Raw genomic sequence first — 24,714 nt, forward strand, 5'->3', positions numbered from 1 at the left:
TGCTTTCTTTGGGATTTGAATTATTATATTCTTCTTGAAGTCTGAAGGTATTTCTCCTGTCTCATACATCTTGCTCACAAGATGGAAGAGTTTTGTCATGGCTGGCTCTCCCAAGGCTATCAGTATTTCTAGTGGAATGTTGTCTACTCCTGGGGCTTTGTTTCGACTTAAGTCTTTCAGTGCTCTGTCAAATTCTTCACGCAGTATCATATCTCCCATTTCATCTTCATCTATATCCTCCCCCATTTCCGTAATGTTGCCCTCAAGTACATTGCCCTTGTATAGACCCTCTATATACTCCTTCCATCTTTCTGCTTTCCCTTCTTTGCTTAGAAGTGGTTTCCCATCTGAGCTTTTGTTATTCATACAGGTTTCTTTTCTCCTAAGGCCTCTTTAATTTTCCTGTAGGCAGTATCTATTTTACACCTAGTGATATATGCTTCTACATCCTTACATTTGTCCTATAGCCACCCTGTCTTAGCCATTTTGCACATCCTGTTAATCTCATTTTTGAGATGTTTGTACTCCTTTTCACCTGCTTCATTTACAGCATTTTTATATTTTTTTCTTTCATCATAAATATTACATTTTAAAAATACACAGGAAATAATCATCGGTTGGCATGGATCTGAGAGCACACTTTAGTTAGAATAAAACTTTCATTTGTGTACTTCATATATAGGTTATTTCAAAATTATGCTTTTAAGTTTTGTCAGTGCAACATCTGAATAAGGTGGCTGTAAATGGACTGACAGGAATTGTTTTTGACCATGTGTTTTTTCTTTTTTTTTATGTGTTTGTGTGTGTGTGTGGGGGGGGGGGGGGGATGCTAACACATGCAAAGATTGAAAATAATAATTTAGTACTATTTATTGAGCAACTGCTGAATTTCACAGAGAAAGGATACGATCATTATAAACTGACTTTCCAGAACAATATTCCTTGTTTGGTTGCCGTCCATAGCTGCTTATCTATTATTTTGAGCTGTAAAACAAAAATATTTATAAATCTTTGCATACCTGGATGTACGGTCAAGACTGAAAATTGAACATGGTGAATGGGACAACCACTGGACAGAAACCAATGGTGATGTGCCAGCAGGTGTCTGTGCAATCCCTTTTTCTGAATTCCGCCAGAAGAGTTTCATACTGCCATCACTGCAGCCAACCTAAAAAAATATAAAGGAACAAAATTAAGATATAACTGAACAGATAAGACTAAAACTTTATTATCAATTAAATAAAATATAAGTGGATGTCTTAGAAAATAGACAAGACTGTAAAATGCAAATATTTTTACATAATTTGCCATACTACTCATGAGATAATATGTTGTTGAGATTTTATGACAAAATGAAATGAAGTAGAAATTCTTCAAAGGTAGTGCCCAATGGGCACCTTAAAAGTGTCATGCACAGTTCAGTAAAAAGTCAAAATAGCATTCAGTGACTTTAAAAGTGAAGATGTTAACATAAAGAATGAGTGAGGAAATTCAATTGAGGAGGGAGTGTATATGTGGAAAGACAACACTGAAGGCCTCTATGAGGTGAGTGGTGGGATGGGGTGAATTGTCTGATGATGTGATAGAAGAAGAAATAGTGCCAATAAGGAAGACATAAGGGATGCAGTACTATAGAATTTAACAGAGCTTTGGAAGACTTATGATCAAATAAGACGGAAAGCCTAGATAACATTACTTTGGTATTTATAAAATAAATGGAGTAAGTGGCAACAAAAGACTATTCAAGTTGGTTTGTAGAATCATGAGTTTGGAGACAATAACACCATACCTTCAGAAAAATATCGCCTGCACATTCCCAAAGAGAGCACAATCAGTTAAACAGCTCATGCATCAATGATGGTGACAAAAATAATGTACAGAAGAATGGGAAATAAAACTGAAGATTTGTCAGATGACGGTCAGTTTGGCTTTAGGAAATGTAAATGCACCAAACACAGTTCTGTCACTGTACTTGATAATGGAAGCAAGACTTAAGAAAAATCTAGACACATTTATAGGATTTGTCAACCTAGAAAGAATGAAGTACTCAGTTTAAAAACGATGTAAGACAAGGATGTAATCTTTTGCCCTTGCTGCTTAATTGCACATCGATAGAAATAAAAGGTTCAGGGGTGTATTAAAATTGATAGTGAAAGGATATAAATGATAAGTTTTGCTGATATTGCTATCCCCTATGAAAGTGTAGAAGAATTTAAGCACCTGTTGAATGGAGTGAACAGTCTAATGAGCACAAAAACTGAAGAAAGGTGAAAATAATGAGGAGCAGCCAAAGTGGTTAGCGATAAGCTTAATATCAAAATTGGGAAACATGAAGTAGACTGCAGGAAGTACTGCAGCCTGATTACTGCAGTGGAAGTCCCGCACTTTGCCACTATCCCGAGAATATGATGGGAAGGTCTATCCATCTCTGCCATCACCAGGGAATCAACAGAAGACCACTATGCTCTGGGCCCTGGAGTGTGATGCAGTCTGAGGTCCTTGCAGGTGTTGCCGCTGGCCACACTTACTGTGGCAGTAGTCACAGCAGCATCAGCAGAATGCTTAGTCAGCAGTCAGAGGCTGCCACACTTGGGAAACACCATGATATTCTCTGGGTCCCCAACCAATGATTGTAAACAAACCTCAATAAAGAAACATTGTAACCATCATTGGTCCTTTTTTGGCTGCACAACACATCCTTCAGCAGAGAATCCTAGCCAGTTCCAAGCAATCCTTGACACACCAGGTGAACTGCCTCTAAAAGTATGCCCCCTACCTCCACCCTGTTGCAATTGGTGCCAGAAAGATGACGAGGATGGAGATGAAGATGGACAGCCAGAAGACAGCAGCCAGAACCATTGACCTTCTGCAGGAGGAACATCCTACTTGACAATATGAGTAAGTGCTGAATTTAAAGTTTTGTTTGGGCCTGTATGGCTGTTTCTTTTATTCTTCCTTTTTTATTTTTACTCTGGGTGTATTATATACTTAGGTTGGTACTGGGTGGTTATAATCAAAGTGCAGCTACTCAAAGAAGTCCATTGTGGGTTGTAATTGTTGTATGGCAGCAAAATTTGGTAGACATTCTAATGCATCAATGCAGAACCTATTTACGAAGGAAAATATGGAGCTGTCAATGCAAGAAAGACATGCAGAAATTTTTTTGTATGCAATGAATTAGGAATGGGATGATGGCAGAGAAGATCAAACAAGTCAGACAGATATATTGTTGAGTTTATTACTTATTATTGCTGATACAATTTGTGCAACATGAGTACCATAGACATCAACAAGATGCTGTATAGCACCATATTTGCACCTGGTGGCCAAAACTGGAACTTATTTTTTTCCCCAGAGTACATCAGTTCTGCATTAATGTATCACCATATCTACCAAGTTTTGCTGCCATGTGACAATTACAGTTCACAATGGGCCCCCTTGAGGAGCTGCACTTTAATTATAAACACACTGTAATAAGTAGGCAATATGGAGAGGCAAGTTTTGGCTCAGGAAGCTATTCACCAGCTAACAAATTAAGTAGCTCAGCTGCAGGCACAGTTAGGGCAACTAAGTGAGGAAAGGTGGAAACAGTAACTTCCTAGTCTAGCTATCTTGGACACCAACACTGCTGCACTGATTACCCAGTATTCAGGAAACTCAGGGGAGGAGGTCTTTGATAATGTAGATGCAGCTGTTATTTTGGGAAATTGGAATAATGAGTAACTGTTGACTGTAAGCAAGCTAAAACTAGCAGGGGACACTACCGCATGTATTATGAACAATGAAAAGTTGAGAGAAGCACAGTCATTCGATGACTTAGGTAAGGGTTGGTGGACAGATATAGGAGAAAGAGTAAGTTGAGATACTATCACAAGCAACTTAATGGAATGTTTTAAAAGCATGGGGAATCAATAGAGTTTCATAGGCATTATTTGCAAAATTAATGGCAACACACATGAGATGACAGAGTGTGATAAAGCTAGCAAAGCCATGTTACAAGTAGCTTAGCTGAGAACTGATGACACTTTTTTTATGTAGGTTGTCATGAAGAGTTTGGCTGGAATTCCCAAAGGCTCTGAATAAAGCAATAGAAACTGAGGTAGCACTAGCTGAAATTGATGTGGTCACCAAACCACAGGGAAAAAGCAATATTTAATATGACTGTTAAATGTTTTAGATGTGGTTAGAGAGCTTATGAAGCATAACTGCAGAGAACATCAGTGCCATATATGCAAAAGTTTTGGACATTCTGAGTAGAGGTGTAATGGCAGAAACCTGTAGAGGCATAGAAGACAGTCATAGGGCAGACCTCGCACTCTGCAGTTAAATGGGGAAGGGGCACCGTGTGCACTGTATAGCGCTCCCAGTGGAAGTAATCACAAGTGCAAAATCAGTGGCCGACTTTTTTCTGACTTGTTACATAATAGGAAATTTGGGCATTAAACGGCTTAGATGGGGGTCATGTAGATTCACTAAGTTCAACAGTAATAAGTTTCTGAGTGGGAAAGGTAACTTGTGCGTTGATGTAGAAGTTCTTCCTATGGTCAGCAATGGCTATGAAAAATTGTTCTTGCATTAGATTCCTGCTTGCACATCATGACAAAGTTGACTTGGAGTAGCATATAATAGAACTGGCTCTACTGCCAGAATACTATTAAAGTCACAAAGTTCACCCTTAAGCAAGGGGCAGATGCCTAAACTGCCTTAAATTCGACTCGCAGGATATCATACCAAAATATACTAGAAAGATAATTTGGGTTGATGTAGAAGCTGATTTTCTGGTGAATTCTTTGTGTAATGTTGAAACTTCATTTGAAAATCAAAAATTGGATAAGGCAAAATGTTTTGCACCATGCAGTTTATCCCACGTACACGAAATTGAAGGAAGCAAAGTAGTGCCTGTCAGTATTGATAACTTTAGCACTGAGGAAATACAGCTATCAGTGATATGCTGATAACTAATATAGATATACTATGTGAAGATGAGCTAGACAGGGATGTCATGTTCAATTACACAACACCGGGACAGTCTGTCAGCTTGACTGCACTAGGAAATAAAGTAGCATATCTAGAGTGACAGGACAAGGAGGGCATTGAACGAATTTTGAGGAATCCACAGGGTTGTCTGATCCTCCTGGCCTATTGCCTACCACACCATTAGCTCAACATTATATGGGAAACTGTATTGAGTTCCTGAAGCCCTACAGCCTGTAATGGAGGACCTTTTACGTTAACAGCTTCAAGACAGGATCATAAAAACAAGTAATAGCTCCTGGTCAGCACCTGTTGTCAACGGTTCTGTTATGACTACCACTACTTAAAACAGTATCAGACACCTACCCAATACCAAATATACCAGAAACCTTAGACAATCTGGTCAGTATTTCACAAGTACTGAGAGTGGATACTTTCAATTAGAGGTAGTGCCTGAAGATCGTCTGAAGGCAGCATTCTTAGCACCATCTGGTCATTATCGCTATCGCCGCATGCCTTTTGAGCTCAAAAGGCATGAGCTACTTTCCAGTGATTATTAGATTGATCATTGCAAGGATTGAAAGTGAAGAAATGCATCGTCTGTTTGGATGATATAATTGTGTTTTTTGAAGACACCCAGGAGCAAAGTTTTCAGTCATTTACATGCAGTATGTTTTACCCTTAGCCTGGAAAAGTGCCATTATGTTTTAATACAGTCAAAATGGGGTCCAGTCTGTGTCATATTGATGCTGTCAAGAATTTTCCAACACTCACTACCATAAAAGAATTACAGTCATGTTTAGGCCTCATAAACTTTTATCAAACATTTCTTCCATTATTGCAAGACCCCTTCCACAGTTATTAAGGAGAGGGATAAAATTTCATTGGCACCAGAATGTGAAGCAACTTTTATAAAACTAAAAGATTTATTAATGTCTAGTACATTTCTTACCTGTCGAGATTACCAGGAACAGTTAACGCTATAGTGCGACTCCAGCAATTTTGCATTAGCCTGTCTCTTGAATAAGGAAATAAATGGACAGGAACACCCCACAGTATATGTATCCAGACAGTTGACATTAATATGCAGAAAAATTAATTTCCGGTATTCTTTATGTGGACAGCATTTTAAAGTAATAACTATTCACACGGCACTCATGGTTATTAGGACCCATCTAGTTAGTTAACTAGATGGGCATTGTGTCTCATGGAGTTTGACTTCAAAGTAATAAATACACTGCCCAGGAAAGTCACAAACAAATGCAGACAGTCTGAGTTGCAACGTATGCACTGTGGAATGCGCTGATATAAATAAGGGTGAAAAGAAGGAGACTGTCAGTGGTTGGCCAGACAGTCACAATTCAACATGAGGGATGAAAGTTTTACAGGAATATGAGACACGATCTATACATAGTAGTACCAGAGAAATTATGAAGCAAAGTTTCTGTGTTATTGACTTGAGTGGTCTGTTATTTGTGAGTGTGCTTACATAGTTCATCCAAGTCTCATGCCTCAGCAGTGTGTTTACATTTCGTTGCATGCAGTTGCAGCTGTGGTGGTTATAAAGCTAAGTACTAACAAAGTTGTTTGTGCACTGTTATATGGTTATTAAATTTAGTAGTTTTCAATGGTGTCTTGTGCTGTTTGTGGTGAAATAATGGTTTAATAAACTTTTGGAAACGTTCACTCACTGTGTTTTTTAGAACTGTCTGTGCATTAAAGTAGTATAGCAAATTTTGTGCCGTAGTTTTTGGGTCACATTTTTTAGCCTTTTTTTTTTGTGAAATATTTCAGTAAAATTTTCATTCACTGTTTTAACTTCATCGACTGTTCCAGTGGTCACTTGAATTTTCGGTTTTAGCTAAGAAATTGCATTAAGTTTTCATGGTATTGGCATTTGTTGTGGTTTAGTAGTATTAATAAAAGCTGTTGCTCTCTTGGTAGAGACAGAATTTCGAGACCACTATTGTTAGTTCTATAAATAGCTCTACTGGTGTAATTGAACTTAGGTAACATAGACATTTAGAATTTTCAGTAACTGTAAAATTTTACAATGATTGAGTAGTGTGGGCTTAGTCGTAGGTTTGTGAGTAGTGGGTTATGTTGTTGGATTTGTTCGAAGTAGTTTCATTGGGGGGGGGGGGGGGGGGGGGGGGGGGAAGCCAGTGGGCATTCTAGCAAGATCCTCTCCTGGGAATGCAGAATCTGTAGCAGAAATAAGTTGATAGTGGAGCAGGAGCGTAAGATCTGTGGCCTTCAGGTGCAGCTACAATATGCAAAGGAAGAACTAGATAGGTTGAGGAGGGTGAAGGGTGTTGGGGAATGTGACCCGGCAGTTGGCAAGAAGGCAGCTAGGAGGAGGAGGTATTCAGACAGTTGTTTTCTGCATATATACAATAGATTTAGCCAACTGTCAGAGTTGAGAGGAGAGGAGCCTTTCATAGCTGTAGGTGTAGGAAACAGGCAGTAGACCTCAGCAGTTCAGAAGCCTAAGTCTTTTGCAAAGCCTAACAGAACCATGAAGATTCTGCTGCTAGGTAGCTTGCACGGTAGAGATGTGGGCCAGCAGATGTGGGCCAGCAGTTGCAGGAAGTGTTGGGGAGGGAGTACCAGGTCATCAGCATTGTAATGCCTAGTACAGGGTTGGCTCAGGTGACTGACAATATAGGGGAGTTATGTAGGAATTTTACAAAAGAGGATCAGGTAGTGATTGTGAATGGAGCTGGGAATAATCTTGTTATGGACAGGGAATATGATGTAGGTGGTGACCTGGTAAAGATAGCTACTCATACTGGTGGCACTAACGCGCACTTCGTGCACTGTTTCAGCGTCATCATTGGCCTCATTTTAGTGCTACTGTTAGGCAAGTTAACATGTGGCTGGAGAAGGCACTGATGGCAGTGGTGCCAGTTGAGTCTATCAATAGATCAATAGATCGGGCTTCACTAGGCACGGGCTGCACCTCAACAGGTATGGGAAGGGGAGGCTGGTAAAGCTTATATGTGACAGTGTAGTGGGTGGTGGTAGGATCACTCATGGAAAAATTCCTCTAGTAGTTGGTGTTAGAGCTGCACCCCTTTTAGACTGAAGTCAGCTGATAGGTATACCTACTTAAAGGAAGTCCCTCTAACAAAGGAATCACCTTCAGAGGTGGTCAAGTATCCAAGTAGAGAAGGAATTAGCATATTTCATAAAATATCTTTATCTCTAATAAGGGATAAAGTTAGTGAACTGCTTATAGATGTTGACTCTGACATTATTGGTATATCAGATCACCACTTATATAATTTGACAATTCAGAGGCATCCTTTACCTGGATACAGATTAGCTGGTGTTTTCAAAGAGTTCCTTGTGGAGTAGGGGAATGGCCATGTACATAAAAAACAATATTCCATTTGAGTCCACAGACATATCACAGCACTGCACTGAACAGATATTTGAATGTTGTGCAGGGGCAGTTGAATTTAGTGAAACTAAACTTCTAATTGTTGTTGTTTATAGGTCTCCTAACTCTGACTTCAGAGCATTTCTGCTCAAGCTAGAGCGAGTTCTTGATTCACTTTATATGAAGTACCAGGAAATTAGTTACCTGCAGTGACTTCAATAATAATTTTGTATATGATTGTGCAAGAAAAAGGATGTTAGTGGATCTTCTAAATTCATATGATCTGATGCAGAATGTGTTTTTTCCAACTAGGGTGCAGAGGAACAGTAGCACAGCTATAGACAATATTTTTATTCATTCTTCATTACTAGATGGGCATTCTGTTAGTAAAAGGGTGAATGGCCTTTCAGGCTATGATGTACAAATTTTAACACTATAAGGCTTTTGTACTCAAACAAATGTCACATATAATTACAAACTATGTAGGAGAGCTAACCCAATGGCAATACAGAGATTTTTAAACTTCATTAAGGAACAAGAGTGGCAGGATGTTTATAGTGCCGATAATATAGACTCCTCAACACTTTTCTCATGCTGTTTGAGAGTTGCTTTCCATTACAATGTTCTAAATGGGGTACTAGCAGTAAAAGAAAGCCTGGGTGGCTCCTTAGTGTGATAAGGATATCATGTAGACAAAGTGGGAACTATATCAAAATGTTAGAAGTAGTTACAATCAATCTACAGTAGCGCATTACAAACAGTATTGTAAGGTGCTTAAAAGGTTATTACAAAGGTAAAGAGTACATAGTGTGCAAATAGAATAGCTAATTCACAGGATAAAATTAAAACCATATGGTCAGTTGTGAAGGAACGGTCTGGCCAGCAGCACAAGGTTGATTATATCAAGTCAATTCACAGTAAAAATATTTCTATAACTGATAAGTCAGATATATGCCTTTCCGAGACTGATTCTGAAATACTCCTCTGTGATACTGACAAGGGGGAGATTGAGTCAATAGTTAAATCACTGAAGACTAAGAACTCTCATGGCTGTGATGGAGTGCCTAGCAGGATATTAAAGTACTGTGCTGCACATTTTAGCCCTGTACTTAGCCAGTTTTGTAATTTTTCCTTTAAGAAAGGTCAATTTCTCAGTGATTAAAGTACTCAGTAGTAAAGCAGCTTTATAAAAAGGGACAATGTAGGCAATTTCAGACCTATTTCTATGCCATCAGGGTTTGCTAAAGTTATTGGAAAGGCTATGTGTGTAAGGATAATTGATAATTTTATATCACATTATTTGCTATCAAATGTACAGTTCAGCTTTAGAAGTTATTTAAGAACTGAAAATGCTATAATCTCTTTTTCTGTGAGGTACTGGATGGATTAAACAAAAGGTTTCAAATGCTAGGTATATTTTTTTGATTTATTATTGATTTAACTAAGGTGTTTGATTGTGTTGATCACAAAATATTGCTCTGGAAGTTGGACCATTATGGAATACGGGGAGTAGTTCACAAATGGTTCACTTCTTACTTTAACAACAAGCAGCAAAAGGTCAGAGTGTTGAGAATGGCTGTGATGTGGGGTCTGAGCGGGGTACAATCAAATGGGACGTGCCCCAGGGATCAGTGTTGGGGCTACTCCTGTTTCTTATTTTTATAAATGATATGCCCTCTAGAATTACAGGTAATTATAAAACATTTCTGTTTGCAGATGACACTAGCTTGGCAGTAAAGGATGTTGTGTTCAACATAGGCTCTGTTTCAAATAGTGCAGTTTATGACATAAGTTTATGGCTTGTAGAAAATAAACGCTAAATCACAGTAAGACTCAGTTTATAGATTCTAACACACCACTCAACAAAATTCAACATTTTAGTTTCACAGGATGGGCATATGATTAGTGAAACTGAACAGTTCAAATTTCTAAGTGCTCAGATAGATAGTAAACTGTAGTGGAAAGCCCACATTCAGGATCTTGTTCAAAGACTTGATGCTGCCATTTTTACTATTCGAATGGTATCTGAAGTAAGTGACTGTTTGCCCCAAAATTAGTCTACTTTGCTTATTTTCATTCGCCTATGTCATATGGTATTATATTTAGGGGTAACTCTTTCCATTCTCAAAGGATATTTTTGGCTCAGAAATGGGCAGTTCGGGCAATAAGTGGTGTAGATTCACGAACCTCTTGTCAATCCCTGTTCACTAGTCTGGGTATTCTGACATTGGCCTCTCAATATATATATTCTTTACTGTCATCAGCTTATTTTCATGAGTTAGCAGCTTTCATTCAATTAATACTAGGCAGAAATCCAATCTGCGTTTGGATCACACTTCCTTAACTCTTGTGCAGAAAGGTGTGCAGCACACTGCTTCATTCATTTTCAATAGGCTACCACAAGAATTCAAAAATTTTAGCAGTAGTCTACATGCTTTCAAACTGAAATTGAAGAGTTTCCTCATGGGTCGCTTCTGCTATTCTGTTGAAGAGTCCCCTGAAAAATTAAGCTGACACCTATGTTATATTGTTGATTGTTTTTACTTAAGCTTATGGCTTGACTTTTTTTGGGTTCATAAACATTTTACTTTATCTATTATTACTTCTATGTTGTAATTTCATGTACTGACATATTTCATGATCTTAGAGATTTGCTCCTCAATTTGGTCCTACATGTAAATAAAAATAAAGTAAAAGGTATTGAGGCAGGTCCACAATATGATTTTAGCAGGACGTGCTGGTCATAAGGCAATGGAATACAGAGTAGTGCAAAATTACTCTTATCTAACACATAGACAAGATGTCAATTGGTATGTCAAGAACTGGATTCCATGCACACAAAGGCACAGCCCAGTCACCAAAGAATTATGTTGCATATGATTACCTGAGGCAAATATACCATTTCAAATGAGTGGAGCGGATATTCTTGGGCTATTCATGCAAATAGGCACAGGAAACCATTATGTACTGATGATAATCATCATTTTTCATGTTTTATTCCTGCGATATCCATATTGAACTGGCAGGCTGAAAACAGTTGCACATTCAATGATGGATCAGTGATTACTAAAATTTGAAATGCCTGAAACAATAATAACTGATCAAGGAACAAATTTTGTATCCAATTTAATGATGCAGTCATGCTGGTTATCACATATTAAGAAACTTCAGACTAGTGCTTTACAAATCATGTGAAACAGCTCTCGATCAACTCGTTGGGAGGGTGGAGAAAGCACTTCACTTAAGAAATAGCCCTCTGCATCTTCCTGGACATTAAGGGGGCCTTCAGTAACACAACCTTTGATTCCATGGTTAGGGCAGCAGAGGTGCATGACCTAGGGACCACTATATGTATGTCGACTAGGGAGGGAAAGTAGAGGCTACCATGATGAATGAAAAGATGGTAGTTAACACCACTAGAGGTTGTCCACAAGGAAGAGTTTTGTCCCCTTTATTGTGGAATCTATTGGTGAATCAACTCAATGAGGAACTAAATTGCAGACAATGCTTTTGCCAAGGATATGCAGACGATGTTGTCATTGTAATACTTGGCAAATTTACTGACACAGTTAAAAATATGGCATAAGATGCAATGGACATTGTGCAAGACTGGTGCATTAAGCAGGATCTAAGGGTTAATCCTACGAAGACTGTTGTGGTGCCATTCACAAATAGGTGTATCCAACAGTAAAGTTGGAATCTAAAGCTCTTCGATGAAACCCCACCTGTGAAGGGGATGGTGAAATATCTAGGGGTAACCTTAGATGAAAAACTAACATGGACCCCTCACATTAAGAGCATTCTGCTCCAAGGCGAAAGGTACTCTAGTGAGTACCAGAAGGGCTTGTGACAAAAACTGGGGCCTAATCCCCAGAGGTATGCACTGGATATACACCATGGTGATAGACCTAGGATCTCCTATGGGGCTGAAGTGTGGTGGAAGAAGGTAGAACAGCAGGTTGCAGCTAAGGAGCTTGCTAACGTGCAGAGATTGGCCTGCTTAGCCATAACAGGTGGAATTAGCAGCACATCAACTGCTAGAATGGAAGCCATGCTGGACATGTCTCCACTACACCTTTGGGTCAAGATGGAGGTAGTAGCTGGTGCATACAGACTCAAAACTGGTAAAAACTGGATCTCATTGGGATATCTAGAATCACACACTAAAACAGTGAGTGAGGTAGATATAGGAATGGCTGGGGAAATGCTGGCCAACTATATAATTACTCCTAACTGCTTAAACAAGCCTTACACTATACTAATTGGAAGCAGAGAGCAGTGGGAAAAAACAGTTCGACATCGTACGGGGGACATTCACTGATGGGTCTAAATCAGACTAAGGTGCTGGGGCCATGGTGTAAGGGGTTCAGCCAAGACGGGAGGGAATCATCTCTCTAGGAAAACTGGCCTCGGTATTCCAAGCTGAAATTACTGCAATCAGGGCATGTGTGGAGAATACGTGTAGGTGCTACAAGGATTGTAGCATCTACATCTATTCAGATAGCCAGGCAGCCCTGAAATCATTGGCAGCTCCTGAAACAAGATCTAAGATTGTTGCAGAATGCCACAAGGCTCTGGTGGAGCTAGGGGGAAGCAATAGGGTAAACCTAGCGTGGGTCCCTGGCCACTCAGGGATCGGTGGCAATGAACAAGCCAACAGATTGGCCAGGATGGGGGCAAAGACTCCATTCATTGGACGAGAACCTGTCCTGACAATCACCAAGGCTATGATCAAACTAGAACTATGGAATTGGCTTACCAAACAGCACGTAGACTACTGGACCAAGGTCTATAAACAAAAACATGGTAAGGTAATGATGCCTAAGCCATGGTTTAAAAGAAGCTCTGTAATCCTGGGATTGAACGGGAAAGAGATCAAACTCATGACTGGACTGATGACCAGCCATGGGAATTTAAAAAAACACCTACATACAATGGGTATAACAGAAGAAGACCCTAAGCGTAGGATCTGTGATGAGAGTGAAGAAACTGCATCACACCTAATCTTCGAATGCACAGCATTGAAGAGCAAGAGATACAGAATTTTTGGGACAACTAGACCTGAACAAATTGTGTCTAACAAAAAAACTGGTAAAGGGACTCCTTGCACTATTTAAGGGCATTGGTTGGCTTTACTAAATGTACAGGGAGCAGTACCACACAGTAAACTCGGTTTCGGTGTGGGCAATGGTGGGTTATACCAAAGCTGTTTTAGCTTCCCTGTCAAAATCAATCAATCAATCAAAGTGCTTTACATCCATAGGTAAATGGTCAAACAGAGATTATCCACCAAACAATTTCAAATGATGTTAAACTATTATGTTAACTTGCAAGATAATAATTGAGATCCTCTACTTGTACACCTCTTGAGAGCAAATAATTCAAACATTCTTGAGACCACAGGGTTTTCCCTGTACATGGTTGTTTTGTCCAGATGATCCTTTCCCATTTTGAGTTTTGTAATCCTCCCCCAGGAAGCAATATTTCGTCAGTGAAAAGTTTCTCTAGAAAGATAAAAGCTATTTGGCAATAGGTAGGAAAGATGAACACCAAAGCTTTGAATGGTAAGACAGAACACATAACAAGAAAAAACATTTGAAATGTGTGGATCTTAAAAGACATCATTACTATCATCCTGTGGAAGAAGTTAACACAGTCAAATTCCTGGGACTAAATGTGGACAACAACTTAAACTGGAGTACACATATTGAGTTCCTATCAAATAAACTAAGCAGCTTTGCATTTGCAATGCAAATACTAGCAAACTCTACTGACATGAGTACACGAAAAATAGCATATCATAGTTATTTTGAATCTGTCATTTGGTATGGTATCATTTTCTGGGGAAATTCAAGGATGTATTTCGGATACTGAAACTGCAAAAGAAATTTATAAGATACATGTGTAGTGCACAACAAACAGAATCTTGTGGCCCATTATTTTGGTACCTGCAAATCCTAACAGCTCCCTCCATACACATTTATGAAATTATAATCTTTGTACACAGCAGACAAAAATTATTTGAGGAAAATTATTTTAATCACACATACAAAACAAGAAATAAAAATAATTTTATGTTACTCACACACCATTTGAAATTATATGCACGAACTCCACAATATATGGGAATGACAATATATAACAAGCTAATGGGCAAAAATATATTTAATATGAAGCCAGAGAGTTAAAAATAAGGCTACAGCAGATTATGTGGGAGAAATGCTACTATTCAGTTGAAGAATTCATAGAGGATGACATGATAATTTGAGCAAGGGGTAATTAATTGTTAGTCTTTTATTGTATGTGTAACAAAACTGTATTATTATTATGATACCATTTGTTAAAATCAGTTGTTGTAATTAATTGTTAGTTTTTTATAGTATGTGTATTGTTATATTGTATTATTGTTACGGTACCATTTGTTAAAATCAGGTGTTCTATGTATATGGCAAAATTTTACAAAAATTTTGATCTGTCTCCTGTACCTGAATCAAATGATTTAGATTATGTACGTTATGAGACTAATAAGCCACAATTCACAATTCATGCAGGTCAATGGTTTGTGATGACCAACCCATATGCGCTGAAAAGAAAAACTAAGAAGTCTGTGACATGTTATCAGGGACCCTTTCACCTGATAGAAATGGCATCACCTGTTAACATTAAGCTACAACTATCAGCTCACCCCACAACAGTTCACTCTGTGACAAAGTAGTTGGATTCTTTCCACCTGTTATGTTTTTCTAATCTCAAAAACAACTAAACATTTTTTCACTAAATTTCAGCTTATTTTTAATATGTTTACTCAGTAATATGTAGTACCTACTTGGAAATAAGGTTTTATTTGGACCTAATCTCATCGTAATTTATGGTTCAGATTCTTATTTAAAGTGTTCAGATTCCATTTCTGTAATTAATTTTCATTAGAGCACAGTCTATTAAAAGTAATTATTATCTAAAGTTAGTACAATAGTTTGCTACATACAAAACCATAGTGAGCTAACCAGTATATTTTAGGGAAGAGACCTACAACATATGAAAGTTAAGCATTCCCATTTTTCCATAAAGTATTTTAAATTTCCAAAAACTAATTATCTTCCCCAATAATTAAAATTTAGTTTCTGAACTGGTACTGTTTTCCATGGCTGATTTTGATTACTTACTTTTGTTACCTTAATTTTCATGTACAGTTTGACATACAGAATTAATAATTTTATGTTATTCACACTGATTTGCAAAATGGCATCTATTCATCTAAATGAGGGGAATCAAACTGCAGAAGAAAAATAGTTTCAAGGCATTTTTATAAATTTATTACCAGCAACATTTTCTGTAATCCAGAGTTCTATTGGTTCTTGTACATCATCAAAAACAATGAATTCCAACCTAGTCATTTTACAAAGTATTAAGTACTTTTCAGAATAACTGTTTGTTCTTATGCACATCTAACAGTAGTTGGGCATTACCCAGAATAGTCAGCTCATGGTTTGAAAAGGAACAGTTAACATCTATGTCGGAGGCACACTCATATGAGTCAAACCACAATGATGTATATTCTGTATGCAGAATATGCCTTCCATTCACTGTGAAACTAAAGAATTTTAATGCTTAATTATTTACAAGTGATTTCTGCAACCTAAATTAATGACTGTTTGAACTGATCTGTGTCTTAATTAACAAGAGTGTGAACTGTTATTGTCATCGGACTGAACAATTGTTGGATTCAGTAAATACATGTGATGGGCTTACTTAAATGAACCAATGAACTACAACAGTATTTAACAAATTGCTGAAGGACTGTGCTAAACTCAAACTGTGGCATTTTTGGAATAATGTGAAGTGTTAATCGCATGCCATAATGTAACAAGTTACTTCCCACCGTAATTGCGAGTGCTGACCTGTAGTGTAAAAACTGGTCACCATAATTAATATGTGAGCTTTACAAAAAATAAAATGTGTTAATGTCCATCATACTGTTAGCATAGTGTACATTACTGAGTGAACACCATGCCGTACTTATGAGAACTTTCACCTTTGTAATGATCAAGACAAGGTGCTACCAAGAAGAGGTTACGAATAACAGGTCAATAGCATTGCAACATCAGTCAAATTTGTCCTTTTACGGGAAACACAGAGGTGCTGCCTCCACAGTTGGCAGCATCTTTGCAAGAGGGAAGGGAAGAATTGGGGAATTGGGAAAGAAGGGAAAGGTTATGCAAGAAAAGTGAGACAGTTCTGTACTTACCCCAACACATCGCCATGCACTTATGCCCTGACCCAAAGTAATATACTAACAACAGGAAAACTACAGTGCAACGAGACAAGGTTCAGAGATATGCAGGAAGGGTATCAATAGATGTGGTTAGCTTTTGCATGGCTAGAGACACAGCTATGTCAGTTACAGGATCCTCAGCCTCAACTGCCTCCAACTGCCTGTATGATTTTCACAGAAACAGGAATTGTATACTACCAGTGCAAATGAAAAGTAGTCCCAGTACCATCCTTGTCAACCTTCAAACTATGGGTTCAAATTAGTCACAACAGGACTAACCAGAAGCAACTTCATGAGGGACAAAGTGAGCTAATGAACAAAGACCTCTGTTGTTGTTGTAGTCTTCAGTCCAGAGACTGGTTTGATGCAGCTCTCCATGCTTCTCTATCCTGTGCAAGCTTCTTCATCTCCCAGTACCTGCTGCAACCTACATCCTTCTAAATCTGTTTAGTGTATTAATCTCTTGGTCTCCCTCTATGATTTTTACCCACCGCACTGCCCTCCAATACTAAATTGGTGATCTCTTGATGCCTCAGAATATGTCCTACCAACCGATCCCTTCTTCTAGTCAAGTTGTGCCACAAATTTCTCTTCTCCCCAATTCTATTCAATACCTCCTCATTATTTATGTGATCTACCCATCTAATCTTCAGCATTCTTCTGTAGCACCACATTTTGAAAGCTTCTATTCTCTTTTTGTTTAAACTATTTATCATCCACGTTCCACTCCCATACATGGCCACACTCCATACAAATACTTTCAGAAACAACTTCCTGACACTTAAAGCAATACTCGATGTTAGCAAATTTCTTCTCTTCAGAAACGCTTTTCTTGCCATTGCCAGTCTACATTTTATATCCTCTCTACTTCGACCATCATCAGTTATTTTGCTCCCGAAATAGCAAAACTCATTTACTACTTTAAGCGTCTCATTTCCTAATCTAATTCCCTCAGCATCACCCGATTTAATTCAACTACATTCCATTATCCTCGTTTTGATTTTGTTGATGTTCATCTTATATCCTCCTTTCAAGACACTGTCCATTCTGTTCAGCTGCTCTTGCAGGTCCTTTGCTTTCTATGACAGAATTACAATGTCATCGGCAAACCTCAAAGTTTTTATTTCTTCTCCATGGATTTTAATTCCAACTCTGAATTTTTCTTTTGTTTCTTTTACTGCTTGCTCAATATACAGATTAAGTAACAATGGGGATACGCTACAACCCTGTCTCACTCCCTTACCAACCACTGCTTCCCTTTCATGCCCCTTGACACTTATATCTGCCATCTGGTTTCTGTACAAATCGTAAATATCCTTTCGCTCCCTGTATTTTATGCCTGCCACCTTCAGAATTTGAAAGAGAGTATTCCAGTCAACATTGTCAAAAGCTTTCTTTAAGTCTACAAATGCTAGAAATGTAGGTTTACCTTTCCTTAACCTATTTTCTAAGATAAGTCGTAGGGTCAGTATTGCCTCAAGTGTTCCAACATTTCTACGGAATCCAAACTGATCTTCCCCGAGGTCGGCTTCTACCAGTTTTTCCATTCATTTGTAAAGAATTCGTGTTAGTATTTTGCAGCCATGGCTTATTAAACTGATAGTTCAGTAATTTTCACATCTGTCAACACCTGCTTTCTTTGGGATTAGAATTATTATATTCTTCATGAAGTCTGAGAGTATTTCGTCTCTCTCATACATCTTGCTCACCAAATGGTAGAGTTTCGTCAGGGCTGGCTCTTCCAAGGCTTTAGTAGTTCTAATGGAATGTTGTCTACGCCAAGGGCCTTGTTTTGACTCAGGTCTTTCAGTGCTCTGTCAAACTCTTCACGCAGTATCATATCTCCAATTTCATCTTCATCTAAATCCTCTTCCATTTCCATAATATTGTCCTCAAGAACATCACCCTTGTATAGACCCTCCATATACTCCTCCCACCTTTCTGTTTTCCCTTCTTTTCTTAGAACTGGGTTTCCATCTGAGCTCTTGATATTCATGCAAGTGGTTCTCTTTTCTCCAAAGGTCTCTTTAATTTTCCTGTAGGCAGTATCTATCTTACCCCTAGTGAGATAAGCCCTACATCCTTATATTTGTCCTCTAGCCATCCCTGCTTAGCCATTTTGCACTTCCTGTCGATCTCATTTTTGAGACGTTTGTATTCCTTTTTGCCTGCTTCATTTACTGCATTTTTGTATTTTCTCCTTTCATCAATTAAGTTCAGTATCTCTTCTGTTACCCAAGGATTTCTATTAGCCCTCGTCTTTTTACCTACTTGATCCTCTGCTGCCTTCACTATTTCATCTCTCAAAGCTACCCATTCTTCTTCTACTGTATTTCTTTCCCCCATTCTTGTCAATCGTTCCCTAACACTCTCCCTGAAACTCTGTACAATCTCTGGTTCTGTCAGTTTATCCAGGCCCCATCTCCTTAAATTCCCACCTTTTTGCAGTTTCTTTAGTTTTAATCTACAGTTCATAAGCAATGGATTGTTGTCAGAGTCCACATCTGCCCCTGGAAATGTCTTAGAATTTAAAACCTGGTTCCTAAATCTCTGTCTTACCATTATATAGGGTGGTCCAATGATAGTGACCGGGCCATATATCTCACGAAATAAGCATCAAAAGAAAAAACTACAAAGAACGAAACTTGTCTAGCTTGAAGAGGGAAACCAGATGGCGTTATGGTTGGCCCATTAGATGGCACTGCCATAGGTCAGACGGATATCAACTGCATTTTTTAAAATAGGAACCCCCTTTTTTTATAACATATTCGTGTAGTACATAAAGAAATATGAATGTTTTAGTTGGACCACTTTTTTCGCTTTGTGATAGATGGTGCTGTAATAGCCACGAATGTATAAGTACATGGTATCACGTAAAATTCGGCCAGTGCAGACGGTATTTGCTTCGTGATACATTACCCATGTTAAAATGGTGTTAAAATGGACCATTTACCAATTGCGGAATAGGTCGATATCATGTTGATGTATGGCTATTGTGATCAAAATGCCCAACGGGTGTGTGCTATGTATGCTGCTCGGTATCCTGGACAACATCATCCAAGTGCCCGGACCGTTCGCCAGATAGTTACATTATTTAAGGAAACAGGAAGTGTTCGGCCACATGTGAAACGTCAACCATGACCTGCAACAAATGATGATGCCCAAGTAGGTGTTTTAGCTGCTGTCATGGCTAATCCGCACATCAGTAGCAGACAAATTGCGCGAGAATCGGGAATCTCAAAAACGTCGGTGTTGAGAATGCTACATCAACATTGATTGCACCCGTATCATATTTATATGCACCAGGAATTGCATAGTGACGACTTTGAGTGTCGTGTACAGTTCTGCCACTGGGCACAAGAGAAATTACCGGACGATGACAGATTTTTTGCATGCGTTCTATTTAGCAACGAAGCGTCATTCACCAACAGTGGTAATGGAAACTGGCATAATATGCACTATTGGGCAATGGAAAAACCACAGTGGCTGCAACAAGTGGAACATCAGCAAACTTGGCAGGTTAATGTATGGTGCGGCATTATGGGAGGAAGGATAATTGGCCCCGATTTTGTTGATGGCAATCTAAATGCTGCAATGTATGATGATTTACTATGTAATGTTCTACCTATGTTACTACAAGATGTTTCACTGCATGACAGAATGGCAATGTACTTCCAACATGATGGATGTCCGGCACATAGCTTGCTTGTGGTTGAAGCGGTATTGAATAGCATATCTCATGACAGGTGGATTGGTCGTTGAAGCACCATACCATGGCCTGCATGGTGTGGGGAAAGTTGACGGATATTTGCAATCGTGATCCACTGACAATGCCTGACAACATGCGTCAGCGCATTGTCAATGCATGTGAGAACATTACGAAAGGCGAACTACTCGCTGTTGAGAGGAATGTCGTTACACATATTGCCAAATGCATTGAGGTTGACGGACATCATTTTGAGCATTTATTGCCTTAATGTGGTATTTACAGGTAATCACACTGTAACCGCTATCTGTATCATTGAGGCATGCAAGCCTCCCCACCAATGGCAAGGTCCATGGTTCATGGGGGAAGACCTCCGTATAGACCCAAATGTAGAGTACAAAGTGATACAATAAGTGGAACTAGAAATTTGAAATGTAAATAATTGTAAATAAACCTGTGTCTGTGTTTTAGCAAAATTCAAGGATGGATTTGCTTTGTAGAAGGTAGGAAATGATGAGAGTAAAGTAATAAACAAGACTTAGAACCAGAGGTGGAGTGCTTTGCAATACCTCTGTAATGACAGGCCGCATGTGCCAAAGCCAGGCCAGCCTGCAGGGCATATTGCAGCCCAATTACAACAACTGGGTTGTTGCCCCATTGCAGACTATTCATCATGATACAATAACATCACCATTACTGTGAAATGAGCAGGGGGCATCAGTATTTAAGTATGCACAAATGGAGTCATCATTGTCGAACAGCTGGACAGTTATGCGACATCAGACCTGTGCTGTCCAGCACAGTGCCTCCACCAGGATACAAACCATTGCCTGCCACATAAGCATCTGGACACCAGGGGCAGTAAAACACTTTGACACCATTCGAAGAGTATGACACGACGGTCCAACGCTCTCGGCCCTTGGCGGGAATGTCAACAGAAGATCACTATGCACCGAGCCCTGTAGTGTGAGGCAGCCTGCCAAACTTGTAGCTGCCACTGTACACCATACTTATTATGGACAGGAAATATGAGAACATGGTGATGCAGCAGTAACCGTAGCAGAAGAACGTGCAGTCAGCAGCCAAAGGCAAGTGCTCTTGGGAACTGGCTGCTGAGCTGCAGAAATGCTGATAGTCTCTAACCCGCCAACCAATGATGGTAAATAAGCCTAAACATAGAATCCTCTGTAACCATCACTGGTCCTTCTTCAAATGCACAACACACCCTTCCTCAGCAGAACTCTAGCCCACTCTAAGCCATACTAGAGACAGCATCACAGCATTAGAACTGGCTCCAGAAATGTGCCCTCTATCTCCACCCAGTAATAGTTGCATTAAATGCCTGTACAAGTGGAAGAGGAGGAGGAAATTGATGTGGGAGTAACAAAAGAGGAAGATCAACAAAAAATCATATTAATAAAGATTTAAGGAACAGCTATAGTTTGTCACCATTGTTGTTTAAGGTGTATTTTGAAGAAGCACTGAAGTACACCAAAGAACATTTTGGAAGAATAATTTAAGTCAAAGGCAACAGATATCAATGTCAGAGCACTTCCAGCATGAAGTAAGTTAGATTCAGACCTTCTGAATGGGAGAATGGATCAAACATGGGTTCACAATAGACAATGATAAAATGGATGTGATATTATGAAGTAGACAGAGAATAGTGACTTAGCATCAAAATTGGTACTTTAAGAAGTCTCCAGAATGAGATTATCTCTCTGCAGTGGAGTGTACACTGATATGAAACTTCCTGGCAGATTAAAACTGTGTCAGACCAAGACTCGAACTCGGGACCTTTGCCTTTCACGGGCAAGTGTTCTACCAACTGAGCTACCCAAGCACGACTCACAATCCGTCCTCACAACTTCAATTCTGCCAGTACCTCATCTCCTACCTTCCAAACTTCACAGAAGCTCTTCTGCAAACCTTGCAAAACTAGCACTCCTGGAAGAGTAGAGCACGTGCCCACAAAAGGTAAAGGTCCTGAGTTTGAGTTTCAGTCTGGCACACAGTTTTAATCTGCCAGGAAGTTTCATATCAGCACACACTCTGCTGTAGAGTGAAAATCTCATTCTAGAAACATCTCCCCAGGCTGTGGCTAAGCCATGTCTTCGCAATATCCTTTCTTCCAGGAGTGCTGGTTCTGCAAGGTTCGCAGAAGAGCTTCTGTGAATTTTGGGAGGTAGGAGACGAGGTACTGGCAGAATTGAAGCTGTGAGGATGGATTGTGGGTTGTGCTTGGGTAGCTCAGTTGGTAGAGCACTTGCCTGCAAAAGGCAAAGGTCCCGAGTTCAAGTCTCGGTCCGGCACACAGTTTTAATCTGCCAGGAAGTTTCATATCAGTGCACACTCTGCTGAAGAGTGAAAATCTCATTCTGGAAACATCCCCCCAAGCTGTGGCTAAGCCATGTCTCTGCAATATCCTTTCTTCCAGGAGTGCTAGTTCTGCAAGGTTCGGAGAAGAGCTTCTGTGAAGTTTGGAAGGTAGGAGACAAGGTACAGGCAGAACTGAAGCTGTGAGGATGGATTGTGAGTTGTGCTTGGGTAGCTCAGTTGGTAGAGCACTTTCCCATGAAAGGCAAAGGCCCCGAGTTCGAGTCTCGGTCTGGCACACAGTTTTAATCTGCCAGGAAGTTTCACATTACGAAGTAACTGAATTCTATTATCTAGTCACTAAGGCTCCTCAAGGCAGCCGAAGAAAATAAGATGTGTGCTTTTATTAAGGAACGATGGGTAAAAGATGTGATAAGATAAGCTAGGCAATCAAAGACCATGAAATACACTTATGAGAAACAAGGATACTTATGAGGAACAGGGTCACATTTGATGTGACATCCTGGAATATTAAATTAGTGCTGAAAAGCACTAGAAGGGAAAAATTATAGGGATAGGGACAAACTGGGAGTATAATAAGCAAAACACATTGTATTGTACACCAGGTATAGCAGTGATGTAGAGACAAAACTAGTAATGTACCAAAAAGGAAACAAGTGCCCAGTGAAAGTATATTATCACTTAGAGATGTGGAAAGAGTCGTAATTGCTGCTGAAATTCTTGAGGGACTACTAAAGGAACTCTCACATGCAATTTTATCCACCAATTTCTTAAAATAAATAAATCTGATCATTTCAATGCATAACAGTGCTAGATAACAGTGGAAAAAAGTTTAGTTTTCATTTGCCACTGACACAAAGTATTGGTGACAATGAATGATGTATCAACATGCTAACACATAAAATACATACCAAAAAGAATGGTTCTCCAAAAGGGCAAACATCAATGCATGTGGCAAGACTGCAAACATCTGGGAAAACAAAGAAAAAAAATATAACTCATTACAGTGAACTGTATAATAATTCTTAAAAATACATTTGTTTTACTAAGATACAAGACTGTATGTCATCTGAGGATATAGTTTTGGAAATAAACAGTTTGTCATGATCTTGGTCCGACTGACCTCCATGTTGTATCTGCATGTCAATGATGTGTCACCTTTACTTCATCCACATGTATCCTTGGTGTTCTTCAAATTGCAGTTGAGGGAAAGAAGTGAAGAGGAAACGTTTAGAAGATTATGAAAGGCTCCTGCTTCATCACTACTTTAAGGGAACTGAAGAATGCAGGGAGAAAACAAGCTGCATATGCAAAAGTCTGCCATTTATTGAAGATTTTCTTAATTTCAGGATGGGTCATTGGAGAAATTTAATCACACCAATGTTTGAAATGTTGCATATTAAATCTTCTTAACTGGTCTTGGCTTCAGTGTATCATACTTGTATTTCTCCAATAACAAACATCTTGACTGACGATACATATGAACTTAAAAATAGTTGTAAGAACTTTTCATGAACCACTAAACAAACATGTTAAATAACAAAGTAAATATTGAAAATTATATTTGGAAGGCAAGTTAATTCCATGTACAACTCTAAGATTTTCCCAGCACATAGATTCTTTGATTATTTCATGGGATTCTGGCTGGTTAATATTGCTGAAAACATAAGATATTTTGCCTGTTAAGACAAGTACATTATGCTTACTGAAAGACTAGGAAATCATAAGAGCATCTAAGAGTTTAACAAAGGACAGAATACTGATTCTCCAATTAATTGGAAAGATATTAGCTTTCCATTTAAGAAGGAAAAGAATAGGAAAAGTTTTACAAATATGGAAAACAATTTCAAAGAATTCAAAGAAAATGACAATTACTTGCTTGTGTACAATAATTTTAACTCCAACATTGCAACTGCTTACCTCTGTTCTGAAACAGATCTCTGGGTTTTATATCTCACTATTCTAAGGCAAAAGTTATTTATTACACTCCAATAAGTTTCCTGCAGCATGAAACCTAAATCAATAAGTCCACAATAAAAT

At 38.9% G+C, this 24,714-nt stretch overlaps 1 protein-coding gene across 2 annotated transcripts in view; it reads right to left on the minus strand.

Annotated features, from left to right (window-relative positions):
- The window catches only part of LOC124788213 (cytoplasmic dynein 2 intermediate chain 1), a 176,430-nt gene that overhangs the window by 35,821 nt on the left and 115,895 nt on the right, over window positions 1-24,714 (minus strand). For both annotated transcript variants that reach the window (XM_047255396.1, XM_047255404.1), the window contains exons 16-17: window positions 23,586-23,644; window positions 1,020-1,168 (exon numbers count right to left, since the gene is read on the minus strand). In XM_047255396.1, the coding sequence (XP_047111352.1) occupies window positions 1,020-1,168; window positions 23,586-23,644 (208 nt within the window). The remainder of the gene's footprint in view (window positions 1-1,019; window positions 1,169-23,585; window positions 23,645-24,714) is intronic.

This window comes from Schistocerca piceifrons, chromosome 1 (genome assembly GCF_021461385.2).
Source record: "Schistocerca piceifrons isolate TAMUIC-IGC-003096 chromosome 1, iqSchPice1.1, whole genome shotgun sequence".
NCBI classification, from domain to species: domain Eukaryota; kingdom Metazoa; phylum Arthropoda; class Insecta; order Orthoptera; family Acrididae; genus Schistocerca; species Schistocerca piceifrons.